This window comes from Zalophus californianus, chromosome X, assembly GCF_009762305.2.
Source record: "Zalophus californianus isolate mZalCal1 chromosome X, mZalCal1.pri.v2, whole genome shotgun sequence".
Lineage (NCBI taxonomy): Eukaryota > Metazoa > Chordata > Mammalia > Carnivora > Otariidae > Zalophus > Zalophus californianus.
The window spans coordinates 116,073,241-116,099,540 of NC_045612.1; the positions used below are offsets into that span (position 1 = coordinate 116,073,241).

The 26,300-nt window shown below is 40.6% G+C and overlaps 1 protein-coding gene across 7 annotated transcripts in view; it reads right to left on the bottom strand.

Annotated features, from left to right (window-relative positions):
• REPS2 (RALBP1 associated Eps domain containing 2) overlaps window positions 1-26,300 on the bottom strand; it is a 238,225-nt gene that overhangs the window by 184,434 nt on the left and 27,491 nt on the right. The window contains exon 1 of one of the 7 annotated variants that reach the window (XM_027609019.2): window positions 18,759-18,880. The exons of the other annotated variants lie outside the window; for them this stretch is intronic. Coding sequence (XP_027464820.1) covers window positions 18,759-18,782 — 24 coding nt within the window. The 5' untranslated portion in view covers window positions 18,783-18,880. Of the gene's footprint in view, window positions 1-18,758; window positions 18,881-26,300 lie in introns of those variants that run through there. 7 annotated transcript variants of the gene reach the window in all.

Here is a 26,300-nt window from a genome sequence, read left to right on the forward strand (position 1 = left end):
CCTAACTTCTAATACCATAGATTAGTCTTGCCTTTTTCTGAACTTTATATAGTCAAAAGAGTATGTACCCACATGTCTGGCTTCTTCAATGTTATTTGTAACATTCTTCCAAGTTGCTGAGTGAAATTACGGTTCAATCATTTTAGTTGTTATTCAAATATTTGTGTGGATATATCACAAATTATCTATCCTTCTGCCACTGGACATTTGGATGGTTTCCACTTTGGGTCTATTCTGAATCGTGCTGCTCTAATATTCTTGCTCATGTCCTGTCAAGACATGTAGAGCGGAATACATTGGCCTGAAATACATTTCTCTTTAGGTTTTTATCTAAGAGTGGTAATTGCTGGCTTACCAGATATGTGTATGTTTAGTGTTAGTAGATATGGCCACACTGCCACCAACGGAGTTTGGGACTTCAGTTTGCTTTACATCCTTGCCAACACTTGGTATTTTTAGGCTTTTTCATTTTCAGCATTCTAATGGGAGTGTGGTATAATATCTCATTGTAGTTTTAATTTGCATTTTTCTGAGAACTAGGAAGTTTATCACCTTTTCAGAGGATCATAGGTATTATGGTCCTGAGACCAATCCCAAACGTGAAGGGGGGGAGTATCCCACACAGCACCAAGTAATTCTCCAGACAACACCTGGGTATCCTACAGGTCAATTCAACTCTGACAGGATTACCTAGAGACAGCATCAGATTCCACAGATTAAGGGCTCAGTCCTCCAAGACTGCCCCCTTGGGCACCCCCCCCACTTCAGACATCAGTCACAAGCCCAGGTTGTTACCAATTGGCTATAAATCAGACCTTCCCATGACCCCCTCCTCAGGTTTGGTTAATTGGCTACAACAGCTCACAGAATTCAAAGAAACATTTTACTCAGATTAACAGTTTATTATAAAAAGGATATAACCCAGATACAGCCAAAGGAAAGAAATGAATAGGGCAAGGTATGGGGGAGTGTAAAGAGTTTCTATAGCCTCTTGGAGCACCACTCCACTCTCCCCAAATACCTGGTGCTCACCAACCCAGAAGCTCTCTGAAATCTGTCCTTTTGGGGTTTTATGGATGCTTCATTACATAAGCATGATTTAATTAAATCACTGATCATTGGTGACTGATTCAACCTCCAGCCCCCTCCCTGCCTGGAGGTTTGTGCAGAACGGGTATCCAAAGTTCCGAACCTCGGATCACAAGGTTGGTTCCCTTGGCAAACAGCCCCCATCCTGGTTAGCTGAAGGCTTATCCTAAGTCACCTTATTAACATAAAAAAAAGACACATTTACTGCTCCGAACCCAGGAAATTCCAAGGGTTTTAGGGGCTCTGTGCTTTAGGAACTGGGTTGAAGACCAAATACATTGTTCTTATTATAAATCACAACGTTACCACGGGCCATTTGCATGTGACTAATTCTCTACTAATCTCCATGAAATAGGGAAATGTGTTTGTTGTTCATCTGTTCATTCCCTGCCATATTGTCTATACTTAATAAATACTGGTTGAATAAATAATTTTTCTGACCCATACTCACCTCAGCTCATCTTGCAATTCCAGTTTGTCTTCCACAGTGTCTGCATATTCTTCCTTTTGAAAGCTGACAATACTGTTACACTTTAAGACAATCTCATCCTGGAACACCATCCTCAGGACAATATTCTATCTCCTTAGTTTGGCATTAAAGTCCCTTCACAACCTGGCCCAGAACAGCTTCTCCAGTTTCATCTCTGAACATGGATGAAACACCGACACACAAATACACACACACACACACACACACACACACACACACACACAATTCAGTAGCTGCATTCCACTTCTCCCACTTTCACTGACACATCTCGTACTTTCACTTCTCTGTATCTATGCACATGGTGCAGAAGATGGCAAACTAAATAGCCTTAAAGTCAAAGCTGGTTTGCAACACGCAAAACTAATTAGTTTTATAACTTAGGACAAATTTATTTGAATCTGCCTGAAACCTAATTTCCTCATTTGTAAAACAGAGATAGTGCCTCCCTCATAGGACTATTGTGACGGAAAAAATGAACTAGTGTACTAAATGAACCTAATACAATGCTTAGGGATATTCAGTAATTGCTGGGTCCCATCCCTTTTACCCGAAACTGGAACTTTCTCCCTCCGTTCTTGAATGCTACTTCTCTGTAGCTCCTTCCTTCCCAAGTCCCCAGGTATAGTTTATTTTCCCTGTGTATTCTCTGACTCTTCAAATATATATAAATGCCCACCACATGATATACTGTCTTGGACTTGTTTCCAAATAAAAGGGGGGAGGGGAGTAAGTAGAGCAGAGCGTATGGGTACAACAAGCATGCTCCTGAGTTGAGAACTGTTTAAGTTGTGGGATGGCATTCATGGGGATTCATTCTCCTACTCTGTCTGTACTTACATGTATGTTTGACATTCTCCACATTCAAGCTTTTTCATGTCTACTTCAGCACTTATCACATACTATAATTATTTGTTTATCTCTGCCTCCCATTAAATTGTCTTCTCTCCAAGGGCAAGGGGTAACTTCCATTCACCTCCCAGCACAAGGATAGGCATCCAGGATGCAGTCAAAAAAATTCTCAATCAAGTGAATGAACCAACCCTCACAAAAAGTAACTGAGTTGTATAATACATCCCTTACTCTGAATATGTAAGTTACACATCTTCAGATACAGGCTCACCTGTACATGGGAAAAAACACCAACATCATCAATGTGGTTCCAGCATCAATATAGTTGTGTTGCAGAATAATCCCTAAAAAATTATAATCCTTGACACGCAATTTAACTATTTCAGTGTTATTTAATATCAAGTTAACCTTCAGTTATTCCTTTGCCGTAAGTAATACATAGAACTGAAAAGCTCTCAACTAAAGGTAAATGAAATTGCTATTAAACCTCCATATTGGTACTTTGAGACCAACACTCAAATCTGACATTAGTAAACTGCTTTATTTACCTTGGAAAGTGTCCTTTGGTCCCATACACCACTAGGATCACTGCTTTGTAGCAAACGTGGAACATACACACATAAATGAGGTAAGCCCATAGGTCAATTTTCTTGCTCTTTGTACACTAACCCTCCAAGAGACATGCCAAGAAATTTCCGAAATATTCAAGCCATAAGGAAGACAAAGTAATTATTATAAGCCTTTGGAACTTATGTATGGACCCTTGTAAGACTGAAATGTCTCAATTCAAAAAAGAGGTTAATTTTCTAAGTTTTGTTTCTCAAGGTTCAAGATGTTCTAAATCTAAATTAAATTCTCCATGGAAAAGCTCTAAATTGTAGATAGAAATATTTTAACACAAACTGAAGAAAATAAGGTGGTGCTTTATCCCCAAATACTCAATTAGCAGGAGATATTTTATATAATTGCTCCTTCAAACAGTCCAAGTTGCCAAGCCTTGCTCAAAATAAAGAAAAAATAGAAAGATCCCACTCCTCTTTTTTAATCTAAACTCCCAACCTGTAACTCTCAGCTGGATCCACCTCAGATTACACGCTGTGCAAATTTCTGACACAGAACAAGAACCTATGGACTCGTATTTGTTTTCTCAGGTGGAAGGCCAGAGATGGGGGGGAAAAAAAAGGAATGGATGAAATCAATTCCTTACAGCTTACAGATGTACACTAAACTGTGGGGGTGCTGGATACGAATCAGAAAAATTCACCGACCATTTAGGAGGAACCTGGACAAAGTTCTGGAAAAAGATTGAAGGCCACTAAACTAGCTTCCCTCCTACCTAATTCTGAAAGATTAAGTGACTGTGCTGAGTATCAGTCCACACGTGTTCCAATTTCCCTGAAATAATACTTTCTTTCCTAGCTGAAATGTAATAAATTTTCAGAGCTGTTCAAAGATTGGAATAAGCTTCTCTCTTTCAAGTATTTTTTAAAGACTTCCTCAGAAAGATTTAAAATTGTAAAAAGTCTTGTTGGGAGGGGTTGAAAGAATTCTGCAAGAGCACCAGTGGACCCTTATTTTCTATTCTTTCTCTGCTGTAGCTGCCAAGTTCAGATTCTTTGCTCACACATCCACTACTTCAAGTCCTGCCCTTAGACTCATGCAATTTCACCATACCATCCTCCACACTCCCTCCATGAGATCTTATTGAAACAAGATCACCCCCAACTCAAAGGGACTTCCAGGGCTCCTCGTTCCCTTTCCTGTAAAACCCAGACTCCTGAGCATGGCTTTTGAGGCCCTCCCATCTGGCCTAAACTACCTTTCCAACAACCCCACGTCTGCCTCCTCCCCCACCCTGCATCTAAGGCTTCAGCCACTCCAGATGCCAACCAGTCTCTCAACACGTAAGAGCTATTCAAGCCTATGGGCACCTGGTGTGCCCCCTGCCTGGAAGCCGGAGGTCTCCCCACTTCATTACCCACAAGACTCATTCTCCAGATCACCTCAAGACAAACCTTATGTTTGCAACCTTAACTCCATATGGTAGGTTTTCTGCATTCCAATAACCCTCCTCACTAGCTTTCTATCACATCAGTAGCCTTGTAATATAGCCAAGTCTGTACCTTAGTCATTGTCTCCACTGTACTCCCAACTCCTTCCCCTATCCCCCAAGTGCCCAGCCCAAGGCAAGAATATATCTTTATCATGTGTACCCCAGGACTCATATTTTACAATGCTTGCTATTTTTCAGTTGCTCAATTAATGTTTGCTGAATTAATTCATTTTCACAGCCTGTAGTAACAGAATCACTCCTCTTTCTCTCATCTTGTAATTACTTTTACAAGTGGCTGCTAAATTGGCTTCAGTCATCTCACACCATATAGCCATAAGAGTTCCTGCAGGAATATAAGAGAATATCAACTTATCTGTTCCATCCCTGCTCAGGTAGGAAGGACTGGTTAGGATCAAAGCATGAGGAAAGGCCTCATCATGCTTTATTTTGGCCCTTTGCCTCAGAGCCCAGAACACCTCAGTGATGCCCTACCAGCTAGGTGCTCCAGAGTTGCACACTGCAGGCTTCTTCCTTCAAGCCTCCTTCTACTCAGCATACCCCCAGGGGATGTCAGCCCCCAAGCAGGCACCCTCAACAATAGAAATATAGAGGAATATTTGAAGAACATGCTTACAAGTTGTACCAGCTGAAGAGTCAGGTCAACCATCCTGAGTTTTTCTTTCCTGTTCATTTACACATTCTAAAAATCAAGAGGGATTTTCAGTCCAGAGGTACCTGGGTGAGCTGCCCAAGAAAATATGAACCCCCATATCCAAATATTCAACATCAAGTACCACAGTATATGCCTAAGCCAAACTAGCACACTGTTAAAGAGAAGACAGACATTCAGTGCTTAGGCATAATTTCAGACAGAAAAGCCCACTAATACCTGGAAGTACTTAACACTTTAAAATGTATTAGGCACCTCCCCATTAAAAGCATTGTGTTCGGGCCATGCTACGAAGTAAGCAGCACTGAACAAAATAACTTACTCTCTTCTCTCTCTCACTCTCTCACTCCCTCCCTCCCCCACCCCTAAATACTTTACCAATCACCTCCCCAAATCAGAGATATTCTCCTACACCATCCCACCATCATCACCACACCTCAGGAAATCAACATTAATATTATCATACAACATATGATCCATACTCAGGCTCCCTCAATTGTCCTATAAATGGCCTACAGAACTCTTCCTCTTTCGTATCCAAGATTTAATTAATGTTTATGCATTACATTTTTATCTTATTTCTCCTTAATCTTCCCTTAATCTAGCACCATCTCCCTTGGTTATTCATGACACTGAATCCTATCAAGAGTGCACAATGTTCCTGCAGAATGTTCCACATTTTAGATTTGTTTGTTTCCTTATGATAACATTCACATCAAACATTTCTGGCAGGAACACTACATAGGTGATACTGTGATATAGTAAGAGGTACACATCAGTGAGGGGCACATAATGTCAGAACATTCCACCATTGGTTACCAAGCCTGGCCATTTGGGTAAGGTGGTGACAGCCAGATCTCTCCACTGCAAAAACATGTTTTCACTTAGTACTTGCAGACCATTCTATCCCCTGACAAATCGGCTTTTTAATCTGTTAAATACTAATTCTAAGTAAGCCTAGCTAAATACATCAACATCTATAGAACTGGAATCCTAATTCAAAATCACAACAAAGATGGGGAGATTATTTATTCCATGTGGTATGTGTCATTACCTCCAGTTTATGCACAAATAAGCACAACTTAGTTAAGTGTGATGTTCAAAGTCACAAGTTCGGAGCCAATACTCAAACCTACACATGCATGCGTCCAAAGCTCATGGTCTTCCCATTACAACAGGGGTTGGAAAACTAAAGTTCACAAGCCAAACCTGGATCATTGCCTGGTTTTGTATGGCCCATGAGCTGAGAATGGTTTTTACAGATGAACATCTGCAATCAATCTGATGATCACGGAATGATAACTTTGAATCCCGTTAGGTAAAATGTTATCCCCAAAACAAGAATCCCGTGTTTCTTACTAGCAGACCTGTATTACAAAAAAAAAAAAAAAAAAACACCCAAAAATTGTACTAGATTATTGTATTTTGAATTTTGTCAATAAGAAGTTTGTGGAAGTTTGTTTTGTTTCTTGTTGTATAAGTACCTATATAATGTCCTCAATTTTGCCTTTTGGCTTACAAAGCCTAAAATATTTACTACCAGGCCCTTTACAGAAAGGGTTGCCAACCCCTGCACAACAACACACTGCCTCCCTGAGCTATACTTTATATCCTTGCAGATACCCTCAATAGCCATGCAGAAAGGATATTTTCTTGAAATAATCAGCTATACTAAGTAAATGCCAGCTTAAAGAGTGAACAATTCCATTAGGAAAGAACACAGGGCCTGGGTGGCTCAGTCGGTTAAGCGCCTGCCTTAGACTCAGGTCATGATCTCTGGGTCCTGGGATGGAGCCCTGGCATAGTTGGGCTCCCTGCTCATGCTTCTCCCGCTCCCTCTGCCCTTCCCCCTGCTCATGTGCTCACTCAAGCGTGCGCTCTTTCCCCCCTCTCAAATAAATAAAATAAAATCTTTTTTAAAAAGAACACACATGTATTTACCCCCCATTTTCTACCCATTTATATACATTTGTTTAAAATTTTCCGAAGCTTTTGAACGAGGGCTTCCTACACAACTACGTATTTTCACAGCAACCAACTGGAGCAACTGGATGCCAGATTTCAGTTAGAAGCAAAATTTATGCAATAATTAACACCCTAAAAATATGATCCTGCCCTTTTTTCCAGCTTTGAGGTGTAACTGACAAATAAAATGTCATATAAAGTATAAATTGTGATTATTCTATATACATACACATTATGAAAGGACCCCCTCCCAGAGTTAATTAACACATTCGTCACCTCACCTATTTACTTCTGTGTGTGTGTGAGAACACTTAAGTTCTACTCTCTTAGCTAATTTCAATTATACCATACAGCGTTATAAACTATACTCACCATGTTTAACATTAGATCCTCAGATGTTATACATCTTATAACTGAAAATGTGTACCCTTTTACCATCCTCTCCCCCCTTCCTCCACCCCTTACCCACCACCCCAGCCCCTGACAACCACCATTCTATTCTGCTTCCATGAGTTTGACTTTTTATTTCCTCCCAAGATTCCACACTGAAGTGATGCCATGTAGTATTTGTCTATGTCTGGCTTATTTCACTTATTTGCTTTTTATTTTAAAGGGGAAACGCTATTATAAATCTTCATAATCATTCTTTGAAAATGTCCTTACACATTTGTGAAAACATAATCATCCAAGTCCTCTCAATGAGTAAGCTCCTCCCAAGTTGCAAATCAATTTTGGAAGCTACATTATCTTTCAGATTCCCCAAGATGCCATTTAATTTAAGGCCAGAGAATGTATAATAAAATTATAGGCCGAATCCAGCCCAGATGCTAAAAACAGGCTGTCCTGGCAGAGGTTACAGCCCAGACCTGGTTTGCCAGCATTCTTGGCCCAAGGCCCAAAATTCACCCCAGTAGTGGGGAAGACCCAGCCTGCCAGTCTGGCTCAGATGAAATCTGAACAGGGAAAAGACTCTCGGCAAAAAATCAGGAACTTGTACACTGCTAGTGAAAACACAGATTGGTATGACATCCAGAGACCATTTGGCAATATCCCTAAGAATTATAATCAACTTTTTGATCTAGGAATTCTACCTCCATGAATTTCTATTCCATTTTACACAATTAAATGACATATGTACAAGGTCATTCAATACATATTGTCTAAGATACAGATTGGAAAACACCTAGAGGTCCCTCATATAAAATATTAGTTTAATCAACTGTGGTTCATCCACACAAGAGAATTCTAGGCAGCTCTAGTAGACATGTGTCACATCTGTGATTACCCATCGTCTTTTGAAAGCTTTTCTTTTTGGAGAAATTTCTCATATTACAAGTCTCGCCTCCCAACTTGAAGGCTGAGAATCAAATTCCTAGGCTTCTTTGCAGGTAAATTGCAAACATGTGACCACAGCTCCACTGATCAGACATATACACACATGACTTCACTTGGGAAGTGAGAAATTATAAGGCAAGAGAAGCTGCTCAGAGCATGTACTTTTGCAGGTGGGAAGCTGCAGTAGCTGCAAAGCTGCCTTCCTGGCTCAGGATGACAATGGAAGCACCTGCAGTCAAGGTAAATCCCTGCTATCTGCTTCTCAGTGTGGGCAGGAGCACAGGTGGCTTCCACTTAATACCTGTGCTATGTGGGGCTTCGAAAGTTAGATGCTGGCCTGTTCCTCCAGCCTCCAAACAATTGTACCAGTTACCTAAAGTCCTAATCCCTCTTTGGCTTAACCATCTAGGATGGATTCAGCTGTCTGCCACAAAGAACAAAAACCATGTAAAGAAGAATGAGGAAGCTCCCTGTATAATGCATGGAAAGATCATCAGGTTAAACTGTTGAAACAGAAAAAGCAAGGTGCACAATATGGGTATAGGAGGTTATTATTTTAAGGGGGTTGACTATAGACACATTTATTTATATATTCATACGCTATCTCTGGAAGTTGAAGCTAACAAACTTGGCTGCCAGCTGCCCTCCATGGGACGGGAAAGGGGAAGGGGAAGGGAAGGGGCTGGCCAAGGCACAGAGGTAGGGAAGAGTTTGCTGTATTTCATATTATACCTTTTGAATTTTGAATTTTGTACATGTATTATCTACTTAAAATGAATTCAAAAAAGTTGTGAGGAGTAAGAGACAAAGCCTAAGCCCACGTCAGCAGAAAATATTATAGACACACCCCAAAACCATTCCCCTCCCACTTGCTCTAAGTGCAATTTCAAAACAAAGTGCCCAGCTGGACAAAGCTGCAACAATCCTCACTCACCGAGTCCACATTTAACAAGCAAACACAGTGCTCTTTCCTCTAAGTTGCCAACACAGACCAAGGCAGCAGCTTGCTTTATGAAAATGAGTTATCTTTGTCAAAGGTAGCTCTGTCTAACTGGGTGACCAAGGGGAAGGCACCTGACCTCCCTTGGTCTCAACTCTCATCTAATGGAATGAAGCACTCTGACTAGATTGGACACAAGGCTTTTTCTACATCCACAAGTTTTATAAATATGAATTCTATGAGTAAAAGCTAAAATTATAGTTTGAACCTCTCCTCTCCCTCTGGCTACCACTTCTACTTTGTATTATGATTCTCAGTATACCTGCTACATCCCCCTACAAGGCCACAAGTCTCTTGAGGGCAAGCCCAGAATTGCATTCCCCACAGCACCCATCCCATTGATTTCCCATTAAGAACGCTTATGGAATACTTTAAATATGCCCTACTGCACTGAGAGAACCCCCGTGAATGTTGTTTTGTACCACTGAATTGTGCCTTATGTGAATACACCAACCTATTCAAAAAAATTTTTTCAGATTTAAAGGATCAGAGACACTACCTGATTCCAGGATAGAAAGCACCTCAGGTGAGTTCAGGTAAGTCATTTTGTAATCACCTGATTCCAAGCAAACAAAGCCAAAGAGAAATACAACATATCCCCCCAGAACTTTGAATTTACTCAGTTTTTTTTGTTTTGTTTTTGCAGGAGGGAGATCACTTTTGAATTGAAACAAAGAAATATATTAAGGAGTCGAACATGAAACTAATGTGGTTCCTAAAGATGAGAATTTGAAGAAATTCTACACTCAAGCTAACTGCTTTGGTTTTTGCACAATGGATTGGCATATATTGGTTGGACAGAGTGATTCTACAGATTTTTATCATGCACCTATACTGTCGTGAGGAATGAGGAAAGATTATAGGTAGTGATGACATTTGATGACAATGATTTATTATGACTTTTATAAACTAGGCCTTTGGAAAGCCAATGCCACAGCTTTTCAAGCTGTCCAACTGGCTGCACACGTGCAGGCACACATCTCAGGGTCAGGAGTTCCTCAGGGTTGTCACCTGCCCAAGGACAAATCGGGATCTAACACTTCGAAGTGAGCTGAGGGGAAGAGTGCAATGAGAGTGAACCACCCAGGTACCCAGGAAGCATCCTGCCCACCCCAAGAAGACAGTCACTGTGATGTACAACAGTATAGGGGAAAAGAACAATAGAATCAACAGTAAGAACATTTACTGAGGGCTGACCATGTGCCAGGCACTGATTTAAATGCCAGGAATCGATGAGATGAAGAAACACACACGCACATACAGAGTCTTGGCATTAGAAACTGAATTAAAATGCAAAGGCTGCTCAGATTACAAAAAGAAAATTCATTTTAGGATGCTGGCCCTGGTTTCTAGGCTCCGCACATCACAAAATTTGTACAGCTGGAGGCAGCAAAATCTCAGGTGAACACACATGCACTGCCAAGATTACATAAAGCTTTTACTGGTTCTGACAATTCAAACTTCTCTCAGCAGCCAAAGGATTCACTTTTCAGACTATTTACTGACATTTTTAGTGCTTTTCAAAAATAAAATTACAGGTTGGGGTTATTTGGTATTTTTGTAAGTTTGTTCATTTCAGTCCCTTCTATGTATCTTTTATTTTATACACAGTCATGCATGCCCAGGCACACATGCACTCACTCACACACATTCCCGTTTCAAACTAGGGCCTTGATGAGAGAAATAGAGCATGCCAAGGCACCTCACGTCAGTGGAGCACCCATATATTATATACAAATCCTTGAAATGTTTTGGGAGGGGATAAACGAATGGAAGTCTCAGATCACATTACAGTTCTCACTCTCCAACTTAAACCCAGACAGATCATACCCTCCAGCACAGAGTTAAACTCATACCAGAAATAGCTCTTTTTGATGGGGTAGGCAATCTGACTTCATTAATTGGGTTTCTTTGTCGAATTCTTAGTGAAGACTCTTTCTACTGTTAAAACAACAAATGCTCCTCTCCCCTCCTTGACGTTCTGGAAGCCTCCTTGCAAGAAAGCTGGCCCCCTCAAAGCAGGCTATACTCTAGGGCACTGAAACTGGAGATGGGCCCCCTCCCTGTTCATTGACTATTCTCCCCACAGCAGGGCCTCATGACAACCAGCACACTAAGTCCCCCAGCGTCATCATAGCAAATGCAAATGGATTCTTCAGCCCAACTAGCCAGAACCCAGCTCCAAGTCCCCTCTGCTATTGGTCCTACTGTGACCTAATGGCCACATTATATTTAGGAGACTAACCTCTTTCCAGGACCAAATCCCCTTTCTCTGCCCCAACAATAAACATCCATCCTTTTCCCCCCTCTAGCTTAATAGACACCCATCATTTAAGGCCTGGCCTTGCTCTCAACTGTCTGTCCTTATCCTACACCTCACCCCCAGGTACCCACTGACACTTCCCTGATACCCAAACCCCCAAACTTTCCCTGCTCTAAAGTCTCCTGTCACTGAGTTATGCTTGCCAGGAGGGACATCCCTAGGATCCAAGTGGATCTCCTATGTTGTACCTTGAATCACCTGTAGACACTATTCCATCAGCGGGGATAGACTTTGCATTGCCTGGTCTGAGACAATCCACCCATCTCCCCCTAAACTGGCACCCCCACCACAGTGGATGAGCTGAGGTCTACGTCCTGATTTCTCCCAAGACAATCTACCCAAGTACAATCCACTCTCACAAGCTATGCCTAGAGATTTGACAACTTAGACATATGTGACACAGAAAGAATAGTCCCTACCCTCCAAGAGTTTATAATCTGTTATGGACTAAATGTCTGTGCCCCCCCCCAAATTCATATGTTAAAACCCTACCCCTCAATGTGATGGTATTAAGAGATGGGGCCTTTGGGAGCTGATTAGGATTAGATGAGATCATGAGGGTAGAGACCCCATAAATGGAATTTGTACCCTTATAGAGTCATAAGACAGCCTGCTTCCCTCTTTCTGCCATGTCAGGACACAGCAGGAAGCTGGCTGCCTGCAACCCAGAAGAGAACCCTCACCAGAACCTGACCATGCTGGCACCCTGACCTTGGAATTCCAGGCTTTAGAACTTCCAGACTTTAGAACTATCAGAAATAAATTTCTGTTGTTTATAAGCCACTCGGTTTATGGTATTTTGTTATAGCAGCCTAAGCTAAAACATGATCTGATTGGGATATGTGCATCCAAGAAGTTTGAGAAGAAGGATTAACATTTCTCAAGCACCTACTACACAATCTCCAAGCATTATGCTTTCCTATGTATTATTTCTAATATTTAAACTAATCCTACATAAATGGTTTTGCAGATAGGCACCTCAGGATTCAGAATGGTTATCAGAGAAATTCTGGAAAATAAGAAATGACCTGAATTTAAAGATCTTGCCGCCCAGCAATTCATATTATAAATGTCACATAAACCAAATTCACTGCACAAATAGGCAACCCCTTATGTTCACTAAGATACCATTCATTCATTCATTCATTCTCTTAGGTGGTGCACTGTGGCAGTGAATGGAGCCTCTTTGGGCCTACCAACTAAAAGACACATACTGTTTGTACCTTGGCAACCAAAGATACATGCAAATTAGGGCCCCGCTTATTTTTTTGGACTTCCAAATGGCCAAGGGCACACATCTGTGAGAAAGGGAGCAGGTGTAAAGGGTACAAGCTCAGACTGTTTTCTCTCCATAGAACCAAGGAACGAACCTCAAAGCTGGTTTCATTCTAAGTGTGCTAAAACGGAGCTAACCAGAGTATAAAACAGAAAGTAATGAACATTTTGCGATTTTTCTTTTGGCTGCCCAGCATCACAACACCTTGCCAATGTTTATGAAATGTTCTACCTGCCTTCAGCTAAATAAGTTAAAAATTATGTCAGATACTCAGTTTCCTAATTTCAGCTCAATCAGGGTATGGACATAGGCCCTCAGCTTGGTCAGACACAACACAGGGCACTTGAATTCAGTAACAACTATGCAAAGCAGCAGGAAGAGCAAATCACTGTTTTCTGAAAAGAGCAGCAATGTCAGTTCCCAGGGGCAACAGGGGTACCGAGCCCCACACCTGAGGTCCAGTGCAGGCAAAGAGAGGTACACCTGGAGGCATCCAATATTCAGTAGCTACAGTTCTCACATCTTCACCAGACCAAATCTGTGGCATGATATGGGCTGCAGTTCTAGCAGTGCTGCCCCTTATGCACTTTTCAAGCCTTTTCCAGCTTTCTTAGGAAAAGACTGAGCTACCCAATAAACTCTTTTTCTGCTTAAATTACCCACAGGTAATTTCTGTTACTAACATGATTGTGTTACGACACCTGAGTGTTATAGAGAACAGGTCAAAAGTGAGCCTTAATTGGCCCAGAGCATCCAAACTCAGCTCTATCAATTATCTATTGCTGCATAACCAACCACCCCAAAACTTTAGTCCTTAAAACATTTATTTAGTGCATAATTTTGGGGTCAGCAATTTGGACTAAGCTCAGGTCGGCAATTTTATTGATGTGGACCAGACTCTGCTCAGGTCAGGTGGGGCTCACCACTTATGCTTCCACAGTTGGCTATGGGGTTGACTGGAGACCTCCATTCTCCTCCACGTATCTTCTCGTTCAGCAGGTGAGCCTGTGCTTTTCCATTTGGTGGCAGAGCTCCCAAAGCAGCAAGAACTGAAGGTGAAATGCTTCTTCAGACCAAGGCTCAGAACTTGCACAAGGTCACTTCTATATTCTATGACTAAAGCAAGTCACAAAACCAGAAAACACTCTAAGGATGGAGACACAGACTCCACATCTCGATGATGATGATGATGATGATGCTCAGTCGGTTAGGTGTCTGACTTGCTTTTGGCTTCTGTCATGATCTCAGGGTCATGAGATCAAGCCCCACGTTGGGCACCACGCTCAGCATGGAGTCTGCCTGAGATTTTTTCCCCCCTTTTTCCCTCCCCTCTGTCCCTCCCCCAGCTTGCACTCCCTCTCTCTCCAAAATAAATAAAATCTTTAAAATAAAAAAAAGAAGATGCACAGTATTGGGGGAATTTTGCAATCTACCATAGCTGATAAACAGCACAATGGGGAAGCTGTCACAATAGTGATAACCCTACGGATTCCCATTTATTACAACTGCTTATATCCAGAATCTGTGCTTTCACCACCATTTCCATTAACCTACCACCAATGTCAGCCACTAAACCAACAACAGCTAAATAGAAGCAATAAACACATAGTACTGAGACCACACCTGTAAACAGTTAGATACAGGGCAGGCCTCTTGGATCTCCCATACTGCAGGGCATGCTAAAGATCATGAACTGAACTCATGTGGCACTGGACACCAGCTCTCTAGCTATGGGCCTGCCTTTCTACAAACCTCAGCTTTCCTCCCCCACAGCTCACAATCAGCATTTTCTGCATATGAACAAATGGGTAGTTTGATCACTTCAAGCAAAGGACTAGTTAATACCCCTCAATTACAACAAAACTTACTATAACTTCAAGAGAATCTAAAAAAGCTCTGCTCTGAATTTGTTTATTAGGATCTTGAAGAGGTTTAACCATATCCTCTTAAATTGGCAAGAGCCACTTAAATTGGCAGACCCCACAAATTGAAACTCAATGTTTCCCTGACAACTGTTGAACTGAGACAGGAAAGGCTCCTGTGAGAAGTCTCCATGGAAACCACCCAGTCCTTGCATCTACCATTTACCTTATTCTTTGGCTGGCATTCAAGCACATCAAATTAGCAATAAAAACGTAAGGAAGTGGGAGGGCTTTGGAGCAATGAAGATTGTCTGTTTGGTACACGGAGATTTTCCAGGAAAAAGAAAGCATACTCAGTCCAAACGTCTCAGGACTTAGATTAAGAAGCGTCTGCATGCCCAACCCATTTTTAAAAATACTCTAGGAAGTTGTGAAACACAGTGTACTGGTTTCCCTAGGGCTGCTGTGACAAAGTACCACAAGCTGGACAGCTTAAAACAACAGAAATTCATTGTCTCACATTTTTGGAGGCTGGAAGTCCAAAATCAAGGTATCAACAGGGTTGGTTCCTTTTTTTTTTAAGATTTTATTTATTTACTTATTTCAGACAGAGAGAGAGTGAGCAAGCACGAGTGGGATGGTGTGGGGGCCAGAGAGAGAAGCAGGCTCCAGGCTGAGCAGGGAGCCCAACACGGGGCTCGATCTCAGGACCCCAGGATCATGACTGGAGCTGAAGGCAGACAGTTAACCGACTGAGCCACCCAGGCCCTGTGTTCTTTCCTAATGGAATTGTTCACTCTTTAAGCTGGCATTTACTTAGTATAGCTGATTATTTCAAGAAAATATCCTTTCTGCATGGCTATTGAGGGTATCTGCAAGGATATAAAGTATAGCTCAGGGAGGCAGTGTGTTGTTGTGCAGGGGTTGGCAACCCTTTCTGTAAAGGGCCTGGTAGTAAATATTTTAGGCTTTGTAAGCCAAAAGGCAAAATTGAGGACATTATATAGGTACTTATATAACAAGAAACAAAACAAACTTCCACAAACTTCTTATTGACAAAATTCAAAATACAATAATCTAGTACAATTTTTGGGTGGGTTTTTTTTTTTTTTTTTTTTTTTTGTAATACAGGTCTGCTAGTAAGAAACATGGGATTCTTGTTTTGGGGATAACATTTTACCTAACGGGATTCAAAGTTATCATTCTGCGATCATCAGACTGATTGCAAATGTTCATCTGTAAAAACCATTCTCAGCTCATGGGCCATACAAAACCAGGCAATGATCCAGATTTGGCTCGTGAACATTAGTTTTCCAACCCCTGCTGTAATAGGAAGACCATGAACTTTGGTCCTTCTAAGAGCCAAGAGCTTCTAAGAGCTCTAAGGGAAAATCTGTTCCGTGCCTCTCTCCTAACACCTGGTAGGCCCAAGAGCTCCTTGGCTTGTAAACACGTCACTCCAATCTTCATCTTCACATGGCATTCTCATTATGTGGACTAGAAGCCCACCCTACTCCAGTATGACTTCATCTTAACTTGATTACATCTACAAAGACCTATCTCCAAATAAAGCCACATTTCAAGGTACTGGGGGGTTAGGACTTCAACATATCTTTTTGCAGGGACACAATTTAACCCACAACATACAGCTTTTATATAAAGTATTTCATTTTACCCATTCACTGTTTGTTAAAGCAAATTGTTAGTTCCATTTAATTTATGGCTCAATCAAAATAGAAGGTTCATACTTGTTCACACTGCTGCACTTAGCTACTGAAATCTAAGCAAACGCAGCCTTTATTCTGAATGGTCATGTGCCCAACTAAAAACTGGAGTTTCTACTGCAAAAGAGAAGGGAATGAACATCAGCGAACAAACGGAAAGCTCTATCACATAGGCAAAGAGAAAAAAAATCACTGAGGAAAAACAAGTCTAGCGTCCAGATACTCTGGCCCTTAGTTAAGAACACACTGCAAAAATGAGATCATAAAAGTTAACAGTGCTTGGAAATGACCTTGAAACTGAAATGAAGAAACTAGCAGAAAACCAGAGACAAAAGGCACACAAAGGGCATACAGAAAATAGCTTCCTAAATTAAAAGCACTTGAGGAAAAAAGTCAATCATACACCTACATACAGGGACTCACATGGACCCATTTCAGAACAGAACTGGGCCAGAACCTTGGAACACAACCAAATAAAAAAATGCTACGTTATTTATTATTTCTGATTCTTCTGACTCTGATCTTTGTAGATCCTGTTGTATTTTTTTCTTTCTTAAATGCTTTTTAAAAAATTAAACTATTTTGAAATAATTGTAGATTCACATGCAGTTGTAAGAAATGACAGGGGAAAGATCCTGTGTATCCTTTACCCAATTTCCCCTGAATAATAACATCTTGTAAAACTACAGTACAAGAACACAACCAGCATATTGACGTTGATACAGTCAAGATAGAGAACAGAAAATTTCCTTCACCACAAGGATCTCTCATGCTGTCCTTTTATACCAATCACTTTACTCCTGCCCATGCCCCTCAGGCCCTGAGAACCACTAATCTGTTCTCCATTTCTATAATTCTGTCCTTTAAAAAACATCATATAAATAGAACTATATAGTATGTGACCATTTGGAATTGGCTTTTTTTCACCCAGCAGAATTCTCTAGAGATCCATCCAGGTTATTATATCCATAGCTCATTCTCTTTTATTGCTGAGTAGTATTCCATGGTATGGATGTACCAGTATGTTTAACCATTTACCCACTGAAGGACATCTGTGTCATTTCCAGTTATGGGCTATTAAGAATCAAGCTGCTATAAACATTTGTGCCCAGGTTTTTGGGTAAACATAAATCTTCACTTCTCTGGGATAAATGCCCAGGAGTGCAATTGCTGGGTCATATGATATATTCAGTGTTTTAAAAAAAAAAACTGCTAAACTGTTTTCCAGAGGGGCTACATCACTGTACCATCTCATCAGCAAGCTATGAATGATCTCGTTTCTCAGCAGCCTCAACAGAATTTGGTGACGTCACTATTTTTTATTTTAGCCATTCTGCTACGTATGTAGTGATCTCTCACTGTGGCTTTAATTTGCATTTCCCTAATGGCTAATGGTGTTGAACATCTTTTCATGTGCTTATTTGTCATCTGTCTATATATCCTTTTCACAGAAATATCTCTCTTGCCCATTTTCTAACTGGATTGTCTGTTTTCTTACTGTTGAGTTTTGACAGTTCTTTATATATTATAGTCTTTTGTCAAATATGTGATGTACAAATATTTTCTCCACTCTGTAGCTTGTCTCTCAAAGTCTTTCTCAGAGTAAAAATTATTAATTTTGATGGAATCTAATTTATCATTTTTTCCTTTTATGGATCATACCTTTGGTGTCAAGTCTAAAAAGTCTTTGCCTAGGCCTAGGTCCTAAAGACTTTCTATGTTTTTTTTTAATTTATAGTTTTATGTTCAATATTTAAGTTTGTGATCTAGTTTGTGTTTTTAATATATAAATATATACACACATGTATAAAATACACATATATATGTATATACACACACACACACAAATAATGTCAAATTGAGAGAAGGGATAAGTGGAGTTAAAGGTCCTTCCATTGTCCAGGAGAAAGATAAAGATAAAACTTAATGGTAATAATTTTTTACCAAAGCACCTCCTAAACACCTCCTCTTAGGTTCAGAAGGTGGAAAAACCTCCCATCTCCCCTCATTTCATTGCTTTTCAGTCAAATCAAAGTACAATCATTCACCCACTAGCATCACTGGGTGGCAAGATGCGTGTCTCTAATAAATCCCTCCTTAAAATATCTATAAGAGTACTCACCAGTGCCAAACCATCCATCTCCATGCTTTTCACTGCCAGGATGACCAACCATTCTGGTTTGCCTAGGGCTGAGGGGGTTCCCAGGATGTGGGTCTTCCAGTGCTAAAACTGAGAAAGTCCAAGTTGGTCACCCTACTTCCGGCTCCAACAGCCCATACTCGTGAAATGGATTGAGTGGGGTATGAGTAGCTCCTCTCTTTTCCACTCACTTCTGGTGAGCAGGTCACCAAGTGGAACTCATTAAAGTCAAGCACACAGGCTCACCTATAAATGCCACCTTTTAAATGCTCCCCAAACGATGTTTTTGAAAGCACATAAACTCCTTGGCTCCTCAAAGGTACAGTGTGTCAACAAGTTAGCTGAAACAGAACCCATGGATATTTTATCAAGCTCTGTTTTCTCTTTCTAGATCCCACTGTCCTACTAAAGAATACCAGTATGCAGCAGAGAAACAAAATCTATTTTAATCTAAGAGAACTGGGAAACTTCCAAAGAGCACTGACCTGAAAAATCTTGACACAGCAGAGGAAATCGATTTTCTACCAAAGCCATGCAGAGGATTAGACTCAGATTTAGGCCAATAAAAGATTAACATTCCATCCAAGTCCCAATATAACATGATGCACAGATGAAAACATGTTTGTGAGCTGACATAACTGGCACACATCACAAAGTCCAAAGAAGTCAGCTCTTAAGAACACATGTCCCAAAGGTAAAAACACACAATATGTAAGTTGTACAAAATATTCTGATGAATCATAACATTATCAATCTTTCAAACATATTTTTATAATTAGTTTTTATTCTCATCTTGGCCCCTTTTCAAAATGACTGCCCACAAAACTTCAGGATCAGAAAATAACATCAGTCATGCATTTATAATGATCAAAAAATTCTTAAAATTGATAATAGATATCTTAAAATTAAAAAAAACCTCCAGCTTCCCACCTTTAAAATATTAGACAACTGGGGCACCTGGGTGGCTCAGTCGGTTGGGCATCTGCCTTCAGCTTAGGTCATGATCTCAGGGTTCTGGGATCAAGCCCCGTGGCGGTCTCCCTGCTTAGCGAGGAGTCTGCTTCTCCCTCTCCCTCTGCCCTCCACCCCACTTGTGCTATATCTATTGCATGCTCTCTCTCTTCTCTTTCTCAAATAAATAAAATCTTTAAAAAAAAAACAAATATTAGACAACTACTCCACCCACATGCCACACGCATGCAGACAATTTGACACTATACCTCATTTTTATTATAACCTCTGTTAATAAAATCTCCTGCACAAAGCTACACTTAGAACCGAAAGTACTGGTGACCAGCTTGACCTTGACTGACCTGGGCACCTATACTGGGCAGTGTGCAATGAGAAGGCAGTTCTCAGGTGGCCACCTATTCTGGCTACAGTGAAAATTAAAATTAAAGCTGTCTTTTATTTTTTTTAATTTTTTATTGTTATGTTAATAAAAGCTGCCTTTCATGGTGCTCTTCACTTTTGCAAATTTTCTTCAAATCCTTATTTTTTTTTTCAATCTTCCTAGGTCTAAGAAAGAAAATATGATGCATAGGATGTCAAGTCAATAGAAAAAGTCAAGGAAAGCTATCACTGTGTAAATGAAGCATGACATTGGGACAGTAGGAGTCAAGATCAAAAGTGAGTGAGCCAGCCTCTGTGTAGAATTGGTCACATCCAACTGAACACAATTTTGAAAGGAAAAGGAAAATACTTAAAGGAAGCAAAAACCTCTAAGCCAATGCAATCAACAGTGGTTAAAAGTGATGGGTTGATTCCTGGGGTGGAAACGTTTTTGATTTCATGGTTGCACGATTAGACACAGTAAATCCATATACCTCTGTTTCCAGTCAAGGCCTATCTTCTATTCCCCAAAGCTCAAACCAAGTTAAAATAAACAAAAGTACAGCTAAACTGCTTCAGGAAGAGGACCCATTAACATCTTCAAGTTTCAGGAAAACCTAATTCAACCTCAGAGATACACAGAAAAACTCAGTTCTGAATTTGTTTCAACAAATCCCCTTTCCAACAGCCACTAGATTGATGGGCACCACACATTAAATGGAAGGGGTGCTTCCCAGAAATAGATGAATAAAGAAAGAAAAGGCTCCTGCAAGAAGTCTCCATGGAAACCACCCAGTCCTTGCATCTACCATTTATCTTCTATTTTGGCTGTCATTCAAGCACACCAAATCAGCAATAAAAACATAAAGAAGTTGGAAAGGCTTTGGAATTGAAGAATCCAGTGTTTGGTACACGTAGATTTTCCAGGAAAAAAGCACCAGCAGTCTGAACTTCTCAGGACTCAAGAGGCCTCTCCTAGTTCAGCCCATTAAAAAACAAATCCCCCAAAGGAGTGTGCTTGTCATGATGAGCACCAGGTGACGTATGGAATTGTTGAATCACTATATTGCACACCTAAAACTAATACTACACTGTATGTTAACTGGTATTTAAATAAAAACTTTATTTTTTTTATTTTTTTTAAAGATTTTATTTATTTATTTGAGAGAGAGAATGAGAGACAGAGAGCACGAGAGGGAAGAGGATCAGAGGGAGAAGCAGACTCCCCGCTGAGCAGGGAGCCCGATGCGGGACTCGATCCCGGGACTCCAGGATCATGACCTGAGCCGAAGGCAGTTGCTTAACCAACTGAGCCACCCAGGCGCCCTTAAATAAAAACTTTAAAAAATTCCCCAAATGAAGTGTTTGCAACACAGCTTTTATAGTATGTATTTGATTTTGCCCATTCATTAAATACTTCTAAAAGTAAATTTATATTTCCATTTATGTTGTGAATGATTTGGGTATTTTAAAGTTAGAAATTCTGATTTGGATTTTTAAAATATGAAAAGGAAATACAACTTACAATTTTGCATCTATGGGAAATAAGGATCCTACACATGTTCTAACCAGTGTCCCAGATGGCCCCCCAATGATGTCCACGTCCTAGTATTCATGATGCCCTTGTATAGCCCTTTTCCACACTGTTTCAGGGCTGTCTGTGTGATCAACTGAATGTGGCAGAAGTGATGATCTCTGAGGTGAGGACATAAAAGATACTGTGGCTTCTTAAAAAAAGGGTGGGGGGGATGCCTGGTTGGCTCAGTCAGTACAGCATGCAACTCCCGATCTCAGGGTTGTGTGTTCAAGCCCCAGGTTGGTCACAGAGCTTACTTTAAAATATATATATATATACACACACATACTGTGTGACTTCTATCTTGCTGTCTCTCTCAGATCCCTCACTCTGGGGGAAGCCATCTGCTATGTCATGAAGACATTCGAGTAGCCCTAAGGAGACATGTGGTGAGAAACCGAGGCCTCCTGCCAACAGCCATGTAAGTGAGCCATCATGGAAGCAGATCATCCATCTCCAATTGGGCCTTCGGATGGCTGAGGCCTGGATGACAACTTGACTGCAACCCCAGGAGTGACCGTGAGCCAGAACCACCAGCTTAACTTCTGGATTCCTGAGTCTCAGAAGCTATGTGAGATAATAAATGTTTGTTGTTTTAAAGTGCTAAATTTTGAGGTGATTTTTTATGCAGGAAATAGAAAGCTAACACACCACAAACTGTTACCACTCAGGCATTGCCTGCCTTTCTTTAGGTTGAAACCAATGCTAAAGAGATAGTATAGGATTGTGTAAAGGACAGGGTTCTGCAGGCAAATATATCTGCGTCAAATCCCAGGGATTTAACAGTGATCTACTGAATGCAGCCCATCATAGAATGGAAAACCTTCTCTTCTTAAACTTTTGTCATGGTAATATCTTATCCTCTGAAGGCAAATTCTCAAATGAAAGTCAATGTTGCCTGCAAAGTACTTTGCAGGGCCCACACAAGAGCCAACAGAAAATAATTCCCTTTTGACCTTTAACTTTTTTTTTTAATATTTTTGATGAAAGGCACTTAACTAGGAAACTGCTTTCTTAAATTGTGGTCGGAATAGTAAGATATGATAACTCTGATACTCTGCACTCTATTAGGAAAGAGGTTCTTCATTTTTTATGCCATGGACTCTCTGCCAGTCTGGTAAAGCCTTATGGATCCCTTTTAGGAATGATATTTTTAAATGCAAAAAATAAGCATAGGACTACAAGGGAAGCCAGTTATTGAAATAGTTATTAAAATATTGTACTAATTTGTGATTTAGCAATATATATGCCATTTTATTATGGTATTAAGCATCAAGAACAAGTGGAAACTCCAATAACTGCCAAAATTTTGAAGTAGTGATTGGCATAAATGATACTGCATATTTGCAACAGCTGTAATGCATTATGAAGCTGAGTGATAACACAGTCATAGGTGGGGCTAATAGCACTGTGATTTGTTGCCCACATTCATTAATTGATGAAAATGCTAAATATCCATTATTAGTCAAATAAAGATGTACTTTTTTTCTTCATTCAAGGTCAAGGTCCCCTTGAATTCTATCCACAGATCCCTTGGAGACCTAAAAACCCAGGAAAAGAATCGTGTTTAAAATGAATAATAAGGGCGCCTGGGTGGCTCAGTTGGTTAAGCGACTGCCTTCGGCTCAGGTCATGATCCTGGAGTCCCGGGATCGAGTCCCGCATCGGGCTCCCTGCTCGGCGGGGAGTCTGCTTCTCCCTCTGACCCTCTTCCCTCTCATGCTCTGTCTCTCATTCTCTCTCTCTCAAATAAATTAAAAAATTAAAAAAAAAAAAAAAGAAATTTAAAATGAATAATAACCTGGGCACCTGGGTGGCTCAGATGGTTGAGCATCTGCCTTTGGCTTGGGTCATGATCCCAGGGTCCCGGGATCGAGTCCTACATCGGGCTCCCTGCTCAGCGGGGAGCCTGCTTCTCCCTCTGCCTCTCTCTCTCTCTCTCTCTCTCTCATGAATAAATAAATAAAATCTTTAAAAAATAAAATAAAATGAATAATAACCTAAGATGTGAATCCTTCCCAGAGGGATGCAAATTTTAATATCTATGCAGACACCATTGAGAATGTTTTCTTTATAAACAACATAGATACAAAGGGTTATGATTTTTGTGATTGTTTTACACTACCAATGGCTTGTACCCAGCACATAAAAAAGCAAATGTGAATAAATAAATAACATCTACACCTGGAATAAAAGAAGTAACCCATGTTCACTTTTATTCTGGATATTCCCTTGACAGAAATCCTGTTAGACTTGGCTGACTGCCTAGAATTTTATTTGGACTAGCCCTTCACCAAGGGAGAGAAAGCAAATTTTATACTACCCTCAGAATTTATCCTCCACCTACCTCCTACACTTGAGATTGTTCTCAGATTTCTTAATCAATATTGAAGCAAGTAAAATCTCCTGTGGCTATGAATTTTGGCACTCTTAATGATATCCATGGAAACGTCCTAATTGAAAACATTCAGTTCCCATTGGATCATCTTATCCCATGAAGCATTTAAGAGAATTTGTTTAAATCCTCCCACATTTTGACACCCCATAAAGAGTCTTGCAGTGCTAGGTAATACATGTATGGTATGGGGGAGGACCTGTAATCTGAACATTCAAAGTAATTCTAGGGACTTGCCTAGGGGCACTCAAAACTCTGACTAGGATGTGTTTGTATTAGTAAATTTAGCATTTTGTCTGTAATATAAACAGCAGTCTTAAGTTAGGCAAAACTTATCAGAAATTTCCTTTTTTAAGGGTGCCTGTGTGGCTCAGTTGGTTAAGTGTCCAACTCTTGATTTCAGCTCATGTCATGATCTCAGGGTTGTGAGACAGAGCCCTGCATCGGGCTCTGAGCTAGGCGTGGAGCCTGCTTAAGATTCCCCACCCCCTTTGCCCCTCGTCTCCTCTCTCAACAATAAATGAACGAATGAATGAATGAATGAATGAAATTTCCTTTTTTATCACATTAAAAATTGACCATTTAAGGGCACCAGGCTGGCACAGTCAGTATAGCATCCAACTCTTGATCTCAGGGTGGTAAATTCAAGCCCCATGTTGGTTGTAGAGATTACATAAAAAAAAAAAATTGACCTTTTATTAACTTAGGCAATAGAAGAGAAGATGGTAGAAGCTAGGAGCCACTTGGTTTCTCACCGTTCCTCGTAATTCTGCCTCACATGTTATTAAATGGCCCACAATTTCTAGTTAGAATCAACATCGCTTTTCCTACTTTAAAAAATCCAGGGCTAGACGGGCGCCTAGGTGGCTCAGTCAGTTAAGCAGCTACCTGCAGCTCAGGTCATGATCCCAGGGTCCTGCATAGAAAGCTTGCTTCTGCCTCTCCCTCTGCTTGTGTGCGCACGCTTGCTCTTGCTCTTGCTCTCTCTCTCTCTGTCAAATAAATAAATAAAATCTTTAAAAAAGAAAGATCCAGTGCTACAAATAATAAGTACAGGATCATAAAAAGATCCAGCTCTACTATTCTCTTGCCCAAGGCACATCTGTTTTGTGTTATCAATCAGTACTAGGGTGAAGAGGATAGAGAATCAGATGCTGCCATTAAGAAAAGCTATTTTACCTTTTTATACCTCTTCTTCCTTATGTTGTAAAAGGGAGGTGAGGTTTTCATGCCCCTCTTGCGCCAAAAAAGGATTACTGCAACTGAACCCAAGCCTTACCTTCACCAATTCTATATCCCAGTGACACTGCTCCTAATGCTGTAGTGCTCACTCAGCATGAGTGGCCCAAGAAAAAAAAGAAAACACAAGGGCACAGAGAGAGCATGGATACCAGCCAAGGCTGACAGAGTTTCAATAACCTGGGATTAGAAAAGCTGTACAAATATATTTATTATCAAGATGTTTCAACTTGTTATTATTATCAGCTTATTTTCACAGAGTAAAAGGTCTTCTGTGCTCACACCAGATGGCCAGGAGAGCATTAGGAAATCATTTCTAAAGGATGTGCTCAGTAATCCAAAACAAGCCAAAAGTTGAACCTCTTGCTATTTGGACAATGCAACATCCACACAAAGAGCAGAGAAAATAAAGTGTTCCTTCTTTCCTTCAAGTTTCTACCTTGATTAGGTTACAAATATGACAAAATAAAATAATAAATATCACAATCCCAATATCAAATATGTTTGCCAATATCTAACTGAATTTAAAAGAGAGACTTTCATTCCATCACCACTCTATGAGAAGTGCAACTACCCAGGGACCACCATGATGTAAGAAGGCTGAGCCATGTGGAAAGGGCCTGGAGGATGAGCTACCACATGGAAAGAGACGGCCACAGACACTGAGAAGACTTTCCTAAGAGTGAAGAGGCAATCTTGTAAGTGGAACCTGCAGTACCAGCCACCCAATCAATGCCATCTAGAGGGCCTTCTGAAATCCCTGACCAATAAAACTGTAAGCCACCAAGTTCTGGAGTAGGTTTTTAGGCAGCAATATAGAACCAAAATAGACAGTCATCATCTCTTGTAATGAGCTTTGGCACCACCAGAGAAGTAACAATGAGGTGACCCAATCATTCTTCAAACAGGAGTAGAAAATGAACAAGGGTCCTTCTAGCTGGCTCAGACCTCAAAGGCACTCATCCTGAATCCTCAGGCAGAA